This window comes from Adiantum capillus-veneris, chromosome 2 (assembly GCF_014529385.1).
Source record: "Adiantum capillus-veneris isolate H3 chromosome 2, ASM1452938v2, whole genome shotgun sequence".
NCBI classification, from domain to species: domain Eukaryota; kingdom Viridiplantae; phylum Streptophyta; class Polypodiopsida; order Polypodiales; family Pteridaceae; genus Adiantum; species Adiantum capillus-veneris.
The window spans coordinates 114,983,352-115,004,375 of NC_140932.1; the positions used below are offsets into that span (position 1 = coordinate 114,983,352).

General features: G+C 43.2%; 1 protein-coding gene across 1 annotated transcript; it reads right to left on the reverse strand.

The window, feature by feature from the left end:
- Positions 1-7,093: 7,093 nt before the first annotated feature.
- Positions 7,094-10,902, reverse strand: LOC147463426 (uncharacterized). The gene is made up of 6 exons (XM_086496561.1): positions 10,884-10,902; positions 10,591-10,835; positions 9,272-10,510; positions 9,102-9,127; positions 8,343-8,438; positions 7,094-7,412 (listed from the first exon to the last, which is right to left on the reverse strand). The coding sequence occupies exons 1-6, from the start codon at positions 10,900-10,902 to the stop codon at positions 7,367-7,369; spliced, it is 1,671 nt and encodes a 556-aa protein (XP_086352687.1). The 3' UTR covers positions 7,094-7,366.
- Positions 10,903-21,024: the final 10,122 nt, after the last annotated feature.

Below are 21,024 nucleotides of genomic sequence, written 5' to 3' on the forward strand. Positions count from 1 at the left end.
GATATAACAGCAAGCAAGGGAGATCAAGACGTGTGTGCTATGTGTGGTTTTTTAGGCCATACTTAGTTTTGCTACAATATGGTTAGAATTATTGGATCTTATCAAAGTGAAGTCTTTGAAGTCATTCGATGCACTCTCAAACTCTATCTTTACAGCTCATCAAACAAGCTACAAGCAATATGGTTAGAATTATTGGATCTTATCAAAGTGAATTCTTTGAAGTCATTCGATGCACTCTCAAACTCTGTCTTTACAGCTCATCAAGTTATGGCAATAAGAAATTGAAGTGTTTTGTAGGTTTTTGCCAAAGGGTGTTGATGCAATTAAAGGACAAGTGGTGGATTTGAAGTGCTAAATATGCTCTCTCAGACTAGCTTTATAGATATCAATTGGAAATTAAACAGAGAAGATATGATCATTTGAAGTTTTTATGGGGACCAAGTTTGCAGTGATTTTGCCCACTTTCGAATGTGTGTATCAAAGTTTCTTTCAACTTGAGAAGGTTTCAAACAGTAGGGCTTGATATAGGTTTCAAGGTATGCTTAACAGTTTGCTGAATGGATCTAAGATATTCACAGTTGAAGTTGGTAATGAACAGGGACAGTGGAAAGTTTTTTAGCGCTTGTGGTGGCGGTGTGGATTGGCACCCGACAGGGTGCTTATGCTTCGGCAAGTTCCCATAGCAGATGGCCAGTAATGGCTTATACATTTTTGAGAGAGTTCACACACGGGAGGTGAAGTGGGAGTTGAATACATGCAATGTGGGACAAATGGAGGGTTGCATGGGTGATTGGCCGAAATGGGGAAGAAAACCCACACTTTTTTGGTGCTTCCAAAAAAAAAAGGGCGTGGACATGGGCAAAAGAAGACACAGAGAAGGTGGGAGTTTTTCTAAGGGGAGGTTTTTAAGAAGAGGTAGAGGTCGAGCTCAAGGAGCAAAGGGGGGTTATTCAATCTCTCTCTTGCGGGTGATTTTTGCGAGTGTTATTGTTCGAGAATACAATAAAGAAGTTTAAAGGGAAGGAGAGGAAGAGTAGCATTAAAAAAGGAATGCTCCATCATTGGATACGCTCAACTAATGCAAATCAATGTACCATAGCCTTCAACTTTTCTCTATTGTGTCGTCTCAAGTTCTCCATCTATCTATCTTTCCTTTTCTATGCAAATCCTTTTTATTTTTTTTATTTTTTATTTTCTTTTGTGGGGGGGGGGGGGGGGGGGGGAATGCCCCCCCCCGTGATCCATTGTGCACAAAGGAGAGAAAAGTTGTGAGAAAGTGGGAGAGTATTCAAGAGATTGTGGTTGCTTGGTGGCATGGAATTGCTTATCTATGTGAGGTTGGCTATCATGTGAAGGAAATTGTGAATTTCGATGTGTGCTTTCAGGTGGATTGGGGTGTAGTGTGTATCTTAAGCTATAAAGAGGCAACTCCATGCATTCCTTCCATTCCCCCTTTCCACCGTGCTCATATTGCACACCCAAACCTTCACAATATGCTCACAAATGCACCCTTGATTGTAAACAAACAAAGGCTACCCCACATCAAACACACACATGCTCTTTCTCTCTCTCTCTGTCTCTCTCTCTCTCTCTCTCTCTCTCTCTCACACACACACACACACACACACACACACACACAGACACACTCGGGTCTCTTGGGATAGTTTCCTACGACGTTAAAAATTCTCTTCTTCTTCCTCTCTCTCTCTCTCTCTCTGCACACCACATAGGTTGAGGGGGCACATGCATGCACACAATCCAGCACAACACAAAAGAGAAGATGGTGAAGATGACGCAAGAAATGCCCTTCATTTGGCTACAAAAAACTTTGTATGAAAGCCCGACAATGTTACACAATGGAGAGCTCCAATCTCTTCTCCCTTTGCACAAAGGAGCACACCCTACCAAAATTGGGGAATGGTGTTCAAAGGCGTACATTAGCATCAAGGGATTGAACCCTACAGAAACATGTTTGGGCAATATTGTCAACAAGCTCCAAGGTTGGAAGATAGTCTTCTGAATATGATTGTTTCTTACTGACATATATATAGGCATGTAACATATCCTCTATGACTTGATTCACCCTTTCGTTATAACCATCGCTTTCTTGTACTGCTTCCTTCATTTGCACTGCTTCCTTGTAACATGAAGGTGCATTGCAATCAGTCAACATGACATAGTTCATAGATGGAACAAACCTATCAGGAGGTCGTGTGACACGTCCAGATCTACGCACAATAGGTGGCTCAGTCTCAGCCACAACCTGTGGTTCCACTCTATCCTGTCCTTGCTCCTCTTGAGCCCTGACATTTTGTCTTGCACGTGCAGGTCCATCTTCTTGGAAGACAACTCTTCTAATCTCCTCAATCCTCTCTGGTTTAGAATGATATTTGGATTCATTAAAGTGAACATGATTGCTGCGGACAGCCTTTCTGGATTCGGGATCCCAAAGTCTGTACCCATCTCACCAGAATTACCATAGCCTAGAAAGATGCACTTTCTACTCTTTGGCTCAAGTTTGTTCCTAAATTCCTTTGGAACGTGAGTATATGCCTCACAACCAAAGACTCTGAGATGCTTGTATGAGGGCATTTTGCCTGACCATACCATCTTTGGCACTGAATCCTTCTACAAAACCTTGCTAGGAGATCTATTTACAAGATGAACAGCTGTTGATACAGCTTCAGCCCAAAACCCATTTGAAACCCATTTGGCAGCTGTGCATTAGACAACATACTTCTGACCTTCTCTTGTATGGTTCTATTCATCCTCTCAGCAACACCATTTTGAGGAGGATTGTAAGGAGCAGTAAGTTCACGTTTTATACCTTTTGACTCACAAAAGTCCTGAAAGGCCTTTGAAACATACTCTTCACCATTGTCAGTGCGTAAGCATTTAAGCTTCTTGCCACTCTGATTCTCCACAAGTGTCACAAACGTTTTGAAAACACTAAACGCTTCATCCTTGTGCTTGAGAAAGTAAACCCATACTTTCCTCGAGTAATCATCTATAAATGTCATAAAGTAAGAAGCTCCCCCTAGAGATAGGTTAGGCATAGGTCCACACAAATCACTATGAACAAGTGCCAACTGTGTATCTCTTCTACTGCTTCTATGCTTATGTGGCTGCTGTGTTTGCTTACCATACAGACAATGTTCACAGAATTCAAAATCATTAAATGAAAAGCCAGGCAAATAACCAGAACGAGACAAGATTTCCATTCCCTTCTTGGACATATGTCCTAACCGACTATGCCACAAAGAAACGTTCGGCTGCTCGGTTACATTGATTACATTTTTAGAGACATTTGATACATAAATCATGTAAAGTCATCCAGACTTTACTCCATGTGCTACTGTCATAGAACCCTTGGATATCTTCCACATGTTCTGTCCAAAAATGGTGACGTAGCCAGCATCATCAAGTAAACCTATGCTGATCAAGCTCTTTGTAATTGCGGAAACATGTCTCACATTCTTCAGCGTGAAAGAAGAGCCATTTTGAAACTTCAATTGAACATCTCCAGCACCTAAGATCTCACATGTCTGCCCATTGCCTAGCCGAACATGATCTTCAGTGGTCACATAAGAAGTAAACCACTCCTTGTGTGGAGACACATAAAGTGATGCCCCTGAGTCTATAATCCAGTCACTCAGTGCATTTCCATCAGATGTTGTAAGAAGAGCAGAGTCCATTGTATTCTTCAAGAAGTAGATGTCTCCTGACACTAGACTGTCATCCTCTGCAACAGTGTTTGTCACATTTATTTCTTGAATCTTCACTGAGGACTTGTTCTTCTCACCATGGTCTTTAGCTCTCTCTTTGCCTTTTTCTGCTTTCCATTCTCCGCAATCTCTTTTCATGTGACCCTTCTTGCCACAATGGTAGCATTCTATGTCACTCTTGCCTTTAGCACTGCGGGACTTGCTACGAGACTGATTCCTCTTTCCACCTTTGTACTTTTCTTTGGTCCTTCCCCTGACAACTAAGGCTGTTCCTTTGCCTTTGTCCATTGTCTTTCTATTGGTTTCTTCAGTAAGCAGACTTCCTTCTACACCTACTATGTTCAAACCATCTGGAGGTGCAGAATTACTCAAAGCTGTGCGAAAAGTGTCCCAACTTTCCGGCAATGTGATCAACAGGAACATAGCTCTAACAGGTTCATCAAACTTGACACCTTGAGCTGACAACTGACTATAGATTGTGTTGAATTCATTCAGATGATTGGACATAGGTGTCCCTTCTTTCATCTTCAAGTCAACAAGCTTCTTAAGCCAGTATACCTGTGAAGCTGCACTCTGCTTCTCATAAAGATCACTCAGCTTTAACCATGCTTGATAAGCCGACATCTCGTCTGCTACATTGAAGTAAACGCTTTCTGTCAAAGTCAGCATAATGGTAGAAAGTGTCAATTCATCCATTTCGCTCCATTCATCTTCGTCCATATCTTGTGGTTTTATCCCCTTGAGCTTTATAGGTTTTATCTGCTTCTTTTGTACCAACACGTGCCAAATCCGCTTCTTCCACAATGGAAAATTGGTTCCATCCAGCTTCTTGATATTGTAAAGAGCAGTGTCCTGTGATCCAGCCTTAGCTACGCTTCACGGTAGTTTACTTTTCTGGGAAAAATTCGACAGAGTTTTCCCTGTAAACTGACCTCTGAACCAATATCAACCTGTCAAATGAACCAAGAAAGCTTCAAATTCTGCAGAAATTTTGATAGAGTCTCCTTTGTAAAATGGCTCTGGTGTACTAAAAACAGACCAAAAAACAGCTCAAAAAACACTGTCTCTCTGACACTGTAAGCTGCGGGTAAACCTGTCCTGCACCTGTACTGTCTCTCACTGTCCTGTCACTGTCCTATAAGCATAGACTGCAACAATGCCTCAACGGCAGTAAAGCAAAGATGCAATCCCAACTGTCTAACTCACAGTCAATACATCCTGGCTGCCTATCTCAAGGTGCTCGAGGGATCGCTCCAAGACCTGTATCACCGAAAGGATCTCAACATTCGAGAATCCCCCAGCTCAATAAAACCTCACTCGACCCTCAACAAAGGCTGCAGTAAATCTGACAATACATAGACTTCCCACAAAGTCATACATCCACAAATTTTCCACTGTATGCTGTAACCGCTGCAGCTGTTGTTTGCTGCGTGACTCACAGCCAGCAAACCCTCAACAGACATACATCATCTCTGACAATACATCCCATGTGGAAGTACCTGCAATGTCAGGATGAAATCTGGAATATCAAGCAGCAAACACAAGCTACCTGATGAACTAGTGGATATCGCCTACAGTCTGTGTGTAGATGCGCCCGTGTCGTATGTGATACGCCTCCAAGAACTGTGAGCCGTCCTTCGATGTGTAGACAGCCACAAATCAACACTCTGTGAGTGTCGATATCCTCACCACCTGCAGTCGTAGGCCGAAAACCCCAAATTTGCAGAGTTGGATCTGCACCCGTCGAGACCACGTAGTCGAAAATGGCCTGCGCAGACCTTTGTCGAAGCCAAACGGTGGCCGAGATGACCTTAGAATGAAATTCTGACAACACCAAGCCCTTTGGGCTGTCCCACGAGATTTGGGGCCATGTCTTCGCCTGTCGAATTTCACTCCAATCTGAGTTGGTGACTTTAGCCTCCTGCAGTGCTGCCCCGAGCCTCGATCTGAGCTCTGATACCAGTTGAAGGAGTACGAGCGGAAGTGCGACGCGAGAGAGAGTGCGAGAAGAAGAGCACGACGATATGGTGAACTCGCTCTACTGTAATGTGTAGAGCATAGTGAGTTCTTATTAGGTTTTTACAAAAGAATATGTGTACATACCTGGCGGCCCGCCCACTTACCTGGACGACCACATTGGGCTTTATACCCCAACAGAATCCATAAAAGTAGATTGGAAGCTTGCCAACTACTTCAGCCGTGGTTTCATTCAACTAAGTTCTTCACCATAGGCGGCACAAATTTGATGGGTTAAGAAAAAGGACGGGTTTATGCACATGTACGTAGACTACAATGGCTTGATTGCAATGACTAGTAAGAATAAATATTCTCTCCCAAGAGTAGATGAGTTATTTGATCTGCTATAGGGAGCTCAATATCTCTCTAAGATACACTTATGCTCCACCTATTATCAAGTATGCATACGTTTAGCAGATATTCCAAAGACTGGTTTTTGTACAAGATTTAAGCATTACGAGTTCTTAGTTATGCATTTTGCTTTAACTAACTGTCCTACCACTTTCATGACCATGACGGATGATAAGTTATGACCATATTCAGGAAAAAATTTCATTACTTTCCTAGATGACATTTTGGTCTACAGTGCTACTAAAGAAGAGCACTTAAGGCCCCTCAAGTTGCTGTTTGATCTGCTATCCATATCTCACGCTTACATACGCTACAACCACCTCTATCTCCTTAATGGCCAATACATTTTACTCTCTTGAAACAAGTGCCTTTGGAGCAATGATTTACCTAAAGTTCACAAACTCCAATGACCATTCAACCTTCACAGCTTGGGAACCCACAAATTCAGTATGGATAGCTTATCATAAGCATGAATTCAAAGACCTTGTGTAATGTCGAAGTTGAACATGAAGGGAGAGATGACATAGCATGGCGGATGGGATTCAGTATCATCGACGACGACGAAGATTCACACCATCATCTGTACTATGTGATCTACTAAAGAATGACATGGAAAGGTGCATGTCGGTTATCCCATACGACACCAAGAAAGATGGCTCCAAGGAGTCGTCCAAGGAAAGCAGCAATAAGAGCCACTACAATCGTTGAGGGGAGGTGACTCATTGAGCCAACTGGTTTGCCACAACCATGTTGGAGCACCACACCTAGCTTGTGGTTGCATGGCCAACCTAAGCCCTCAATCACTAAGCAGGGTATCCCCCATGAAAGCATTGTTGTTGAGGATTCTGTCTCCAACTCATGGAGAGGACAAGGTACACAACATAATATTTCTCCGAGCTAAGATTGGTCTCAATCCACTTGGGGTTGCCGATTCATATGAAAACATAGACTGTATTTTCATATAATCCTCTACTTCCAAAAACATAAGTACTCAGTTGTGGTTTCTTTGTCAAATATACTTTCAATTAGGAAATTTAATTTTCGTCCCTGGATGGCCTTCTTGGACCAAGGGAACAGTGCAAAGCACATAGGGAGCCGGTACATAGAGAATAGGACATGAGAGAGAGAGAGGGTACATCCAGCAAGTTCATTGCCACGTAATCAAGTTTGAATCTTCAGAAATGGCTAGTTTCTCCATGCATTAATGGTTGTTAGGACCGCCAAGGTGAGTATCCCTCACACATTGTCGCATGATATATTCATGAAACACCACCTCAAACTCCGATTCTCACCTCTATTGTGGCACAAGTAGAGCTGCAGCTACATCATCAGACACAAAAGCACAAAGAGAGTGTTAGTTTGTGTCGGATGGCATCCCCGGTGCATGCAGGTACGTATAAATCTAAGAAACATACAAACGCACCACGTAACTTTCTTGTACTTTCACAGTAGAGAAATGTGCAACTACAAAGGACTACTTAATATCAACATCCATCACAGTAACCACTTTCCATGGTAGTCCATGCAAAATGCAAACTATGCGATGATTCACATCCATATATCAATGCATTGCTAGCCTCTTAGGTTGAAGCAATTTTCAAATTGTGTATTTGCATAGGTCTAATATTATACATAGTAACTAGACTTGCCAATTGGATGCGGTAAGGAAACCTTACGTGCAAGGCTGTTCGCCTTTTCTGCAACCTAAGCTGTTTACTTTCATGCACAAGCTTCCATAATTTGTGTACATGGGGTTGCATGCTGTGTTGACCCAATGAACCAAGTTTTTCCACCTGTCTTCTCTTAATCTCTCTATTGAATTAATTTTCTTTTTTTTGTTGTGTATGCGTCCGTGTGACACTAAGGCATGCTTTTCTCTGTGTATGTAGAGAGGGAAATCTCTCCATTGTGGGTATGCATTCTCTTGAAGGTCCCTGCATACGTTGTTGATTTGATATGATAAGAGGATTCTCACAGAGTTCTGAAGCTTCGCAGCGTGCGATTTGAGTATTAGGTGACATGCTTCAGCTAGATTGTAAGAGCTTCATGATTTACAATTATTGTTGTTGCTCGCCTATGTGAAGCTCTCCGATGTGCCAAGGGGGGGCTACACGACACTACTTAGGCCAGCACATTAAATTCTTTAAGGCAACTCTTGTCCACAAAAATCCTTGTCCAACCGAAAGGACCATAGCTCACTTGGGTTCAGCCTTTGTTATGTAACCCCAAGGTTGAGAATTTGAAGCTCACCGGATGCGCTCGATGGGTGTTACCAGCTTCTCCATTTGAGAAGTAGAGTTCCCACCAAATTGCCCCTTGTGGGTGTTATGTGTATAGCAAGTCCAACTGTAAATACACAGATATGTATAAAGTTCTCCCTACCACCAAATTATTCCAAACAAGGTTAATATACGATTGATTTTCGCAACTGATAGTACGTAACCACACCCAATGCAAATAATGCTACAGAAAGTTGTGGCCTCAAATCGAGCATCATGTGCACCTTGAACAAATGAAACCAACCCAAGAAGTGCAAATCAGCCCTAAAATCTCAAATATGGCCATGGCCAAAAAACAACAATAACAACACAAGAGAATTCCATTCACAATCTCACAAAACAAGACATTAATTTGAGAGAGAGAGAGAGAGAGAGAGAGAGAGAGAGAGAGAGAGAGAGAGAGACTTCCTCCCAAGAATACAAAGAACTAGATAGAGAGACCTGTTTTAGAGAGCATGTCCAAAAGAACACTAAAATACGACCAGTCTAATTACCAGATGAATGAACCCACCAGTTCAATTAAAATAAGGTAAATACAAGTTAGCATTACTAGTATGGAAGAACACCCAATGCAGACAGCGATAGAGAATGGTGTGCCCTCAATTACGCATCTTACTCACACTCAAAATACTTTCTCGGACACAACACAGCACAAAAGACGGATGACAAATTAAAGCAACCAGAGATGTGCAAAAGTTTTCATTTCAGAAATGAGGTGTTGTGTTTATACCTTATGGATGTGGTAAGCTCAGCATCCTGCACCAATGCTTGCTAATGGAGAGGTCGATGAAAATTGGGAATGCTTGCCCAATTTTTCACTACCAAAGGAAAACGATTGATCAGGTTGTTGAGCTGTTGTAGCAACGCTAGCCGGCTTCATCTTGATCGATTCTTCATTACATCATTTTCTGCATTCCTAAGACGATTTGAACCAGCAATAAACCCATGTTGCTCATCTTCCCCACTATAGCTACTTTCTGAAGAATGAATTGGTAAATGATTTGATGCAGCCGGCGAGGCTGCCTTCTTATTAAGAGCTGAAGACGAGGGTGCAAGATGTACACATGTATATGCTTGCTCTTTCTCCATGGCTTGCATGGACTTAATGACATCTTCGACTGGAAAATTAAGAAGAGCCCGCGGTCCTCTCATCTTAAAAGCCGCTCTATCATATGCAAGAGCAGCATCCTCAGCTGTGTCGAAAGTGCCCAACCATACTCTAGCACCTTGCCTTGCAGAATCCCTTATCTCAGCAGCATATTTCCCCCACGGACGCTGTCGCACCCCTCTATAATGCTTAGCACCCTTCCTTTCAGCAAGCCTGGGAGGCCTACTTGTGGCGCAATTTGAGGAAAGTGGCTCTTGTTTTTCTTCCTTGACATGTTCAAGAAGCTGCATGGGTCGGGGCGTCTGAACAGCCCATCCTTTCTTGGTGGCCTCCTTGAGAGCACCATAAACAAGCATGTCTTCTGAGTCATTCTCATTCAAGGGGAGGGCATCCCAGCCGGCGTTCAGACAAGGGCTTGGGACAGGCGGGGTTGTGCATAGCACCTTGATGCCCCATGGGCTAAGCTTGGGGGACTTCAGCCATGAAACCTCTCCGTCTGCACGTCTTGACCCTGCTGGCAAAGAGAGAGATGGCAGGGTTCGACGCTTACCCGAAGATCTTCTTGGGAAGTGTGAGGTAGAAGATGCAAATCTATCTCGTGTCCCTTGACCTCCTACTCCAGAAACTCCATCACTAAAGAGCCTAGAGTGCAAGATCAGATGCCCGGGTCCGTCAGGAAACCCTTGAAAGATAGGATTTTCCCCACCTTCCTCGTCACCTTCTGCACCACGATCATCTTCATCTACCTCAACCTTCACCAGACAATGCTCAAGCTTGCATGCCCAGCCAAAACTGTCCGTTCGCGATCCTGTTGGTGATTCGGCTTGGGTAAATGCTGTGGTGCTGCTTTTGGCCGTGGCCTGTGTGTCATCTACTCTAGTCTTTTTTGTACTTCTTTCTTCTGGGTGTAAATTGAAGTAATCCTCTTGCGCTTCATCTTGAGGGTTTGTCTGCATGGACCCTTCATCTTGCTGCAGGCTGAGCCCTAGAGAAGCGCCGCTGCAGAGCAAAAAGGAGGAAGGAGCGGAAGTCTGGGTAGGCGAGTCATCATCGTCAAGGAGGTGGCGTCGAATGATACGGAGGGCAGTTGAAGGAGAAGCAGGTATCATACCTCGAAGGTAGCGTGCGTGCGTGTAGCGTGCCTGTGTCTTTGTATGTTCGAGGAAATTGGCGAAGAATTTGTTGCAATGGGTAAACTAGAAGTCAGGGCAACACGCGGAAGCGCCTCGCAATCGTCATCGCCATTGCCAGAAGAGCTTGGTATAAAATGGTTATTTTTTGTGCTACTGTGCCAGAGTCGAACTAGTAAACGATTTTTAGCATTCTGGAAATGCAAGTCATCCCACGTGCTCTTCTCTCACAAACCTTTCGAACACGCACTTTTGAGGTTTATTAGGTACTGACCTAACCTTTGCAGCCCCATTTTTGCCCACCACGAACCTTTTCATTTGTCCTTTAGAAAAACGTTTCTGAGGCGGAGCTACAAGTGGCTCTAGGAGGGGCAGCATCGTGTGTCCTCTCTTTCGGAATCAGCCCCATAGCCTAACGTACTGCCCCAACACACCCCCCCCCCCTTGCTCATCCATACTAAGGATAGTGGGGGAGGGAATTTCGTGCCCCACCCCGTGCCATGCGTCAGCGTTTCCTGACTCCGACGCCCTTGCAACAGTGACCTTTGAGCCAAAGAGAGAGAGAGAGAGAGAGAGAGGGTGACGTCGCCTTGAAGTCTGGAATGCAGGGCTCGATGCTCGCAAGCAGAGAGAGAGAGAGAGAGAGAGAGAGAGAGAGAGAGAGAGAGAGAGGCGGCTTCGCCGCCGGCTATACTAGTTGCTTTAATGGAGGAGCCTCCAACAACTAGAGGACCCTCACATTTTCTTGCCTCTTAGCTCCTCCATGGGGGGAGCACTCTAAGCCTTCCACCTTGTTGCCCACATTGTCACTTCTAATGGGGAATGAGGTTTGAACTTGCCGCTTTGCTGCCGCCTATATTCATGCCCAAACCAGACCGATGAAGAGGTTGAAATTTTTGTTTTTGTTTTGTGGAATCATAGTATGTGGTACCGATTCTATTAAAACCTTTTCAACCAGATCTCAACAGATGCCGTAAAGAAAAGGGAAAGGGATAGTGAGTTGAACCTCTTCTTTTGCATGCGTACGCACACAAAGTCAACTCATTCTCTCTCTAAGCACCAATGGTTTCGTGAACACAAAGCATCACCTAGAAAGCAGCAATATCCTCTATACAAGCAAACGCGGACCAAGTAGTGATATCTGCTACACAATGGTTGAACAGAGCAACACCAAGAAATCAACGATATCCGCCACACAAGAAAACTTGGATTTCTTTTGTGAGCTCATTTAAAGATTGTGCTAATAGGTCCTCGACGAGCTTCATGTCCGCAATGTTGTCTCGTGGAGTGCATTGATTGTAGTATATGTCCAACAAGGTCAGGGTCGCGAAGCTCTGGGCTATTTTTAACAGATGCAGAGAGAGGGCATCTCTCCCAATACACTTGCACCCCGAAGGCATCGGCGGCTCTACCCGCCATCACCAGGCCTTGGAGCTTGGTGTGTGACCCTATTCACATTTGGCAACCCAAAGCCTTAGGGCAAATAAAATCTCCTTATTTAGGGCAAGTGCCCACGGTCGAACCCTCCCCCTTCTTCGAGGACGTACACGGTGATAATCTCGGCCAAAATCATCGGCAAAGGGTTGGGAAATTCTTCTACAAACAACTAATTTCTTGCAGTAATTTTTTTATATTTGGAAATTGGGAACCATATCAGTGAAGCGATTGAATTGAATCAGTCAAATTTTGCATAAATTTTTTTCATCAGACTATTTCTAAGCACACTACTATGCTTGTTTGTTCGAGAAAAGGGGATTGTGCTTGTTGATATCAGACACGATTTTCAAACTTTTTGCCTCCGACGTACCGAATCAATTAGTACGGTTAATTGATTACAGTCGTGGCTATTTCTGGACTCTTCAACTTTTTCTTTGTCAAGCAACGCACGTGAAGGGACGAAATTACCTTAAAAAACACGTACTTAGCAAGGCTAATTTGCGATGATTCACGGTAACAAGCAACATCCTCATGAATTCCTCGTTCGATGCTCTGCATGAGGAACTGCCCGAGAATCATTTTATTGACTTTGAACTTCCTTCAAGAGAATCTACTCCTCCTCCTCAGAGTGTGCTTGAAAATTTGGAGGATACTAGCAATTTACTCGATGAAAAGGAATACGTCACAAGACGTGACTTAAAAAAGTTTGAAGAACGGTTTTGAAAATTGGCGGTTCGCGTCCAATTGCTTGCTACACAGGTAGATCACCTTACGGAGTTGATCATCTCGTGCATCCCACAGGCTACAGTATCTACACCTGTGGGCAATCTTCGAACCAATTTCAGCCAATGTGGTAAAGAGGAGACTTTCAACATTAGACTTTAAGAAATCCGAATTGTAAAAGTTATGCTTCAACTATATGGGACAGCATCAACGAAAACATTGTCCCCAGGTATTGGATCCATAGGGCTTTGTATGGATTTCGATACTAAGTAATCAATCATTTTTTTGCACGCTCTCTAGTGGTTATCTACCCTTTTCGATAACCCTTTCAGTTATTTGTATAAGATACAATAGCTTGCTCATTATAGCATATTCAGTGAAGCTATCATACATGTTACAATGATGCTTTTATTATTTATGAAATTTCGACAAGGTCGATTCGAATGTAATGGAAATGGCCTATGGGTTTTGAGAATAGCGAAATTAGGAGAATTAAAGAGAGCATTTTTGTGAGACAACTTTGAGAACATAGAGAGCGAACTCAATTGACGGTAGCAACATAATTATAGTACTTAATTAACTTGGCATGAACAATACTTTTGCAAGAGAGAAAGTTTAGAGAACTTGACAACAATGGAGGACCCGATTTATGTGGAGCCGGTCCCCCCTCCAATAGGATGTTGTATTATAAATTCTCCCATCAAGAGAGACTTGGTATAATACAATCTTTGTGTTCCTTGTGACCTAGGTGATGCAATGAAGATGGAAAGCTTCATGCATCACGAGCATAACATTGTAAAGAGCATTAACTATCCCTAGTCTCAATCCCAAAGCCTCAAACACCTTCAAAGGTGGAGAGAGATAGTGGGGAATGAGGGTAGGGAAGAGGAAGAAGAACCATTCATAGGAGAAAGAAATAGTTCCTCACTTATCATCACTCTTCTTGCTAGCATACATAATAGCATAGTAATGAAGATGGAGAAGATGGAAGCATTGAAGTGTGGCTCTTGGTTGGATTTGCATTCCATGCCAAGAGTGTTCGTGTAGGCTCTCAACTTCTCTACTAGCTTGGAGAAGGAGATGGAGCTCTTGCACTTTGCACTTCACACAATGAGTGTGTGTGTGTGTGTGTGTGTGTGTGTGTGTGTGTTGGGGGGGGGGGGGGGGGGGGGGGGGGGGGGGGGGGGGAGAGAGAGAGAGAGAGAGAGAGAGAGTATACCCCCCCCAAGCTAGCCCCTAACTTCCTTGGTCGACCCCCTCTTCTAGCTCATGAAAGTTGCTCATTGGACCCCTTCAAGTCTGACCAATCACATGCAAGGTGCATATCAAGCAAGCATACTAGCCTTGGAACAAGTGCCCCCCTTTCCCCTTTGAGAGAGAGGACTTGATAAATGCATAAACCATTAATTAAATTAACCAAATTATCATTGGACCCCTTGGGAGGCCAACCAATAGGCTTTAGGCACACCCTGAGGGCAACATGAGGAGGAGCTTGACAAGTGTCCTAGATGCTTTCTTTATACCAAGCTTGCCTTGTGTGAGGGTGTGTGTGTGTTCTCTCTCTAGCCCCTAGAATGAGGGCTCGCCCCCCATTGAGTGAGGATCATGTTGACTTTTGTGGAGCACCTTACTCCCTCAAGCACCTTAGTCATGGAGCACCTTAGCACCTTAGTCATTAAGCACCTCAAGCACCTTAGTCAGCAAGTACGACAAGCACCTCAAGCACCTTAGTCAGCAAACACGACAAGCACCTCAAGCTTGGACAGGGTTCCCACCTCAAGAACAACCCTAGCTTACCTAAGGTCAAAGGACTTTTAACACTAACCTTTGGCAGTCTTTAATGAAGCTAACCCTAAGGTCTTTAATCTCCATTAGCTAGCCTTGCTCTTTGATAGACCATCTCTCATTTGGACCCCTTTACCATTGGCCCCGTGTTGAGATAGATATGTAAGCACATGTCTATATTCTAACCCTTGTTCTCGTCTATTCTTCCACATTAAATGATCAGTTTAATATGAGAAAATCATTTGGGTTGGTTAGATATTAGATTTTATGACACTTCTCTACTTGGACACATGTGTGTCAACGGGAGCATCTGTTAGCTATGAGCATCAGCATTCCATGAGTACTTATGTGAAGCAAGGCTTCCCTTTCCACATTTGGCATACTGGTTTCCAAAGGTTTGGAATATGCTAATAGCATATGACTTGGGGAAACTTGCGAAGAGGTCTGTAGGTTTTTACGTCACAAGAGAGTGTATATGTTGCATACAAGGACATTCTCTCGATATGGTGCAGATATTGTTGTGGGCCAAATTTAAGTGAGTTTTATTTCAAAAACTCAAGACAACTCGCCACAGCAGGGCAACCAGGTTAGACAATTTCAAGTCTTTTGGTCTTTCTTCATTCTAACTTTTAAGTTGGCAACAATTGCCTATTGTACAAAGCAAAGTGCTTTGACAACATTTATGAGATGCAAGACTTCAAACTCGTGCCACGATCATGCCATTGACTTCATATCAACAGCATTTGGCACACAGTTTTGGGCACTTAGCAGCTTGCGTAAATAAGCTCACAATTTAAGTAAGACAACGGCAAATTGTGATGTCTCCATGCCCGATTGTGCAAGGCGCTTTTGGTATTGGCTCAATTTGTAGAGGCCGTCAATGTTGCCCCGGACTTACACCTCTGTGTGCATGTCATGCCAGTGACAATGACATGATTCCATCTCATTACTATTTACACTTCCGCTATAACACTAACGACCCCGTCAAGGATAAGGTAAGTGACTGATATCTTAAAACATTTTTTATGTTTCTTAACAGGCATAGGGCAGTACTTAAATCACCCTGATATAGTCACGCTCACATACAAGGTAAGTGGGTTAAGATGTGACTTATGGTATCTCTCTCTATGAGAGCCTTGTATACGCACATTGTCGTATGCTTGTAGGATAAGCTATGATTTAGACCATGTTTGCACACAAGCATTCGTAAGGGGCATACAACACATATAATAAGGGGTTTTCCTCAACCCAGCTCTCTCTCTCTCTCTCTCTCTCTCTCTCTCTCTCTCTCTCTACCTTCTATGCGGGAAAGGTGAAACTAGGCATGATTTTATGTCAATATGGTAATAACAGGAAGGGCTAAGAGCCATCTATTGCCACCTATTTTGGTATGGCTAAGAGACATCTGATTGTAATCTATCAGTGATTGTTTTCTAGATCGAACAATCTATTCGGTGGAGTATCCATCGATTCTAATGGACAAGCAAGCGTCCTACAATTAACGATTTTTTGTGCATTATTGCACCACTACACGCCTTAAGTGCGAGGATCAAGTGGAGAGTTTGAATGTCTTAAACTCATAAGGGCTTATCTCTGCCAAGGTGTATAGATGCAACCATCATTTCAGACATCACGGATGTTCACAAAAACCCAAGATTACTGATTTTTTAGGTTTGGAAGAGACCTAGTGGTGAATACGATTCCACCTTCAGTGGATCTCCTATATGCGTACAATTTTGGTGTAAGACCAGATCGTGATTACTAAATCACTTATTAAGTGTGATGGTCAAGTCTTGGAATCTTCACACTTGCACTTTCAAGGAAAGAAGTCCATAAGCTGCCAGGGCTAGTAGATAATTTCAACTTCCAAAGTTTAATTCAAATACTATTGCATGCTAATTGAGCAGTTTCCATACAAAAGTCTAACCTAGGGGTTTGGCAATGTCGATTTTAACTGAGGGGCTTGGATTGCAACGGCACCACCCAAGGTTACATGTGCAATACTACTTGCATTTTACTAATTTTCAAATTAGTGCTCCCAGGCCTTTGCAGGCGGGAAATTTGGGTAGGTTCCTTTCACTACGAATAAGTGAATACTATATTGTTCAACCGCATGTGATTTGGTTTTGTTTCTTTTTGTTTGCCTTCATGTAGGATGCATAAACTATGTTTTCATCCATTTTTTGCTCTTAAGAGAGATGACAAGGTCATGTAAGAGCCAAGAAACTTGGGCTGTAGCGTCCAATATAAGTTTCTCATTACACAGTTATAGACCCACTTGTAGGGTTCGATTTGGCAGATGTTGTCGCATGGGATACAACATGGCCTAGGAATTCAAGGAGTTCGGTTTAGCCAGTGTGGAGCATGGATAATGAGGGTCTCTCTCACGCACGTCACATGCGTATTTATAGGAATATGAGTCTATGGGACAGACATTGGCGTCCCTTCTTCAATTATGTGTCGTGACAATGTCCCTAGGTGCTGGTCGAATTCATTTTCTAGACCATTTTCAACACATCATATCAAAAAACAATTTCAATGGCCAAAAGTTGTCGAATACTTAGAACAACTTGTTAAGGTACAAATGCTTCTAATTAGATGGTCGTTTATGCATATAGCAAGGCTATGAGTTGTTAATGAAAATGTCTCATTGTTTGTACCTAGAAATGATTAATGTTTCACCTTCTATTATGGCTCAAACATTTCAGCAAGGCTTGCAAATGATGCAGCAGAAAGTATTTAGTTTCTTTTCAAAACTATTTATACTCCCCTTATGAGTGCTAGGAGCATCACATTCGCCATAAGTATTGGCAAGGATGGTCATGGGTATACAGGTTCGGATCTGTTTTTTGCTAAATGCATGCACTCTAGGTGTTATGGCCCTAGTGTTTAGCAAAGGCTGATTTGGAGCGGCATGCATATTCATCACATTAGTGCTATGAATCATTTTGCACTCTATGTGCAGTATCTCTATGAGATTATGTTTGGATCTACCAATCACCCATAGAGGTCATGGCTCAGTTTGCGTGCTTGTGGATCTTTCAAGTTAACCCAAATGGTTATTCATGACATTGTCATTTTCTTAGCAATGTTGTATGACATTGTGATCCCCATTTACCAGTCATTTGGAAGATTTTCTGTAAATTGTGGGGAATCCCAGACACCTCACTATTGTCAGTATCTAAGGGGATAGGCAGGTTACACAAATGTGGTGCACTTCGTAGAGCATAAAAAGTTCTTGGAAAGCTTCCTGTCAGGGATGTCCTCTCTTATATGTCCAACTTTGGTAGAACCAACAAGCTCTTGGTTATTTTTGGCGGATGTAAAGCGAGGATGTCTCTCTAGATACAATCACATATGCTTGCATCTCTGTAGATGCAGAGAGAAGGCATCTCTCCAAATGCAACCAGGCATCACACAAGATGCTGATATGGGCAAAAGAATTCACAATGATATTGCTAGTCAAGGGTTGTTAAGAGAAAACGTTGTGCTTGGCACTACCTTGTCAACATGTATGCCAAATGTTGTGCACTTCATAAAGCACAAAAAGTGATTAAGGAGCTTCATGTCCACATGTGGTCTCTTGGAATGCACTAATTACAAGATATGCCCAACTTGGGCACGGCCGAGAATTTATGGGCTATTTTTTACGAATGCAAAGCAAGGGCGCCTCAGTAGATGCAATCACATACGCTTTCATCTTGAAGGCAAGGGTTAGGGTCAGGAAGCTCTAGGCTGATGCAGAGAGAGGGCATTTCTCCAAATGCAATCACGTGCACTTGCACCTTGAAGGAATGTGGCATTACGCAAGATGTTGATATGGGCAAAAGAATTAATGATGGTATTGCTATTCAAGGGTTCTTGAAATAAACCGTTGTGCTTGGAATTGCCTTGCTTAACATGTATGCCAAATGTGGTGCACTTCATAAAGCACAAAAACTGATTGAGGAGCTTTTTGCCAGAGATGTCATCTCTTGGAATGCACAGATCACAAAATATGTCCAACTTGGGCAAGACCTAGAAGTTGTGGACTGTTTTCAGTGGATAGGAAGCAAAAGTGTCTTTCCATATGCGATCATATACGCTTGCATCTTAAATCCAAGGTTCAAGGTCAGGAAGCTTTGGGCTATTTTGAGTGGATGCAGAGAGAGGGGATCTCTCTAAATGCAATCACGTACACTTGCACCTTGAAGGCATGTGGCATTACACATGCTAATATGGGCAAAATAATTCATGATGAATTGTTATTCAAGAGTTGTTGAAAGAAAACGTTGTGCTTGGCATTGCTTTAGTCAACATGTATGCCAAATGTGGTGCACTTCATAAAGCACAAAAAGAGCTTGAGGAGCTTCCTATCTGGGATGTCATCTCTTGGAATGCAATGATCATGGGATATGCCCAATTTGGGCAGGGCCAAGAAGCTCTAGGCTATTTTGGTGGATGTGAAGCGAGGGTGTCTCTCTAGATGCAATCACATACACTTGCATCTTGAAGGTAAGGGTTAGGATAAGGAAGATTTGGGTTGAGAAGGAATGGATAGTATACATGTGTGTGTGCAAGGAAGATGGAGAGAGAAGAGAGGGAGAGAGAGCATGACACAAGGATGTGGAATGGAGCTCCCAAATCTCACTATATGAGCACAATGTGAGAATGAGTGAGAGCTTCTTATTCTTTGTATGTATAAAGAATAAGGAGATAAATGTGGGTGGTTGGACAATGGCTAATGGACACGGGCAAAGCACGATGAGGCACACCGCCTTTACCTAAAATTCTTCCACTAAAGGTTGTGTGCCAATAAATGGCGAGAATACTAGCCTACAGCTAGTATATACAAGAAGTGAGAGAAGATGGCTCTCAGCCTATGCCCATTGGCTCACTCCAAACACGTGAGTGCATCTGTAACCGCTCTAGTGTAAATGCATCATGCATACCACTAGGGCTAGTGCCTCAATAACACTCCTGATGCAGGTATCGAGTGATGACCTGCATGGCTCCACAATGTGCAATGCCAATGTTAATCATCGCACAACTAACAACTCCCACTACAAGTGCACCAATCGCACAAGCAAGATCAAGTCTTGAGACCAAAAGGTCAGACATGAGAGACCCGAAAGCCGATGAAACATGCACTGTGTGTGCCAACCTATCCCTGTCACCAACCTCAGTGCCATATGCATCCTCATCAAGAACCACCTGACTATGCATCACCATGTTAGCATAATCTTGCAAAGGCATATCTGTTGAGAATAATTGCAAAATCAAAAAATCAGCACCGCTGCAATCACACACAGTTGTCTGAAGGACACTGTCGCCCTCAAACGTATCAGACTCATCATAGAACAATGCATCGGTCTCTCGGTCAAATGATGACTGATCAAGCTGTGCATCCCTAGAGATACCACTGTCTGCGTGAAGGTCACCACAAGACAAATGCAGAACCTGCTCTCCATGCACTACATCCACAAAAGAGACACGCCTCGTCTCTCGCTCCAAACATGGCTGCAAATACACAGAGACTACACCGCCTCGTGTGTCAAAATATGCAAAGGGTACACCACTGCAAATCTAGTACACAAATACCTGCTCTACCTGTGACCGCCAAAAAACATGCTCGAGACATACATTGCTGAGCTCAAGCTGCAATCACATGAGTCTCCCTGAGCATCAAACCACATAAGGCATACATCCGTTTGCAAGTATGTAATGGTCAACGACGAAACCTGTATTTGTACCTGCACTCGAATACTTGTATCCAACATAGAACATCTCCCTCCTACAAAGACAACCTATCCCTGCAAGCTCTTGCTACCTGTGTGTGTGCTTGCTAGCACAAATCCACAATCTCAACCTCGCAGGGTTGTCCTGTAGTCCGAGGTACACACACCAGAAGGGGAAAAATGGTCGAAAATCGATGAACAACGAAATACATAGGTTGCTCCAAAAAATTATGTGATCAAAATTAGGTCAAATGGACACCACCATTGCGTCCGGAACGTGTCAAAATCCCAAAATAGGGTCCTAGGTTGCGCAGATCTAAGTCCGTATGAGTCCAAAAAATGCTCTTGTAGAAATCAATTTTTGCAAACCTACTGCAGTGTGGGTTGATTTGTAAGCACTAGAAAGCTTCTATAAGCTCTCTATATTAATGCTCACCTGTTCGAGCTCTCCAACAGCTGCTACGACCACAGCATTGTGGATCCACAAGTGCGCCGCCTCCCCGACCAAGCTATGATACCAATTGAGAAGGAATAGATCATAGGCGTGCTTGTGTGCAGCGAAGATGGAGAGAGAGAGAGAGAGAGAGAGAGAGAGAGAGAGAGAGAGAGAGAGAGAGAGAGAGAGAGAGAGAGAGAGAGAGAGAGCACGACACAGGGATGTGAGGTGGAGCTCCCAAATCTCACTATATGAGCACAGTGTGAGAATGAGTGAGAGATCCTTATTCTTTATACATATAAAGAATAAGGAGATAA

Excerpts from the sequence above, each read along its gene's own strand:
- LOC147463426 (XM_086496561.1), bottom strand. Across the intron at positions 10,511-10,590 it reads GCACGCACGCTACCTTCGAG|ACTTCCGCTCCTTCCTCCTT; the intron begins GTATGATACCTG and ends TCGCCTACCCAG. Across the intron at positions 7,413-8,342 it reads ACACCCATCGAGCGCATCCG|CTGCAGCTCTACTTGTGCCA; the intron begins GTGAGCTTCAAA and ends CTGATGATGTAG.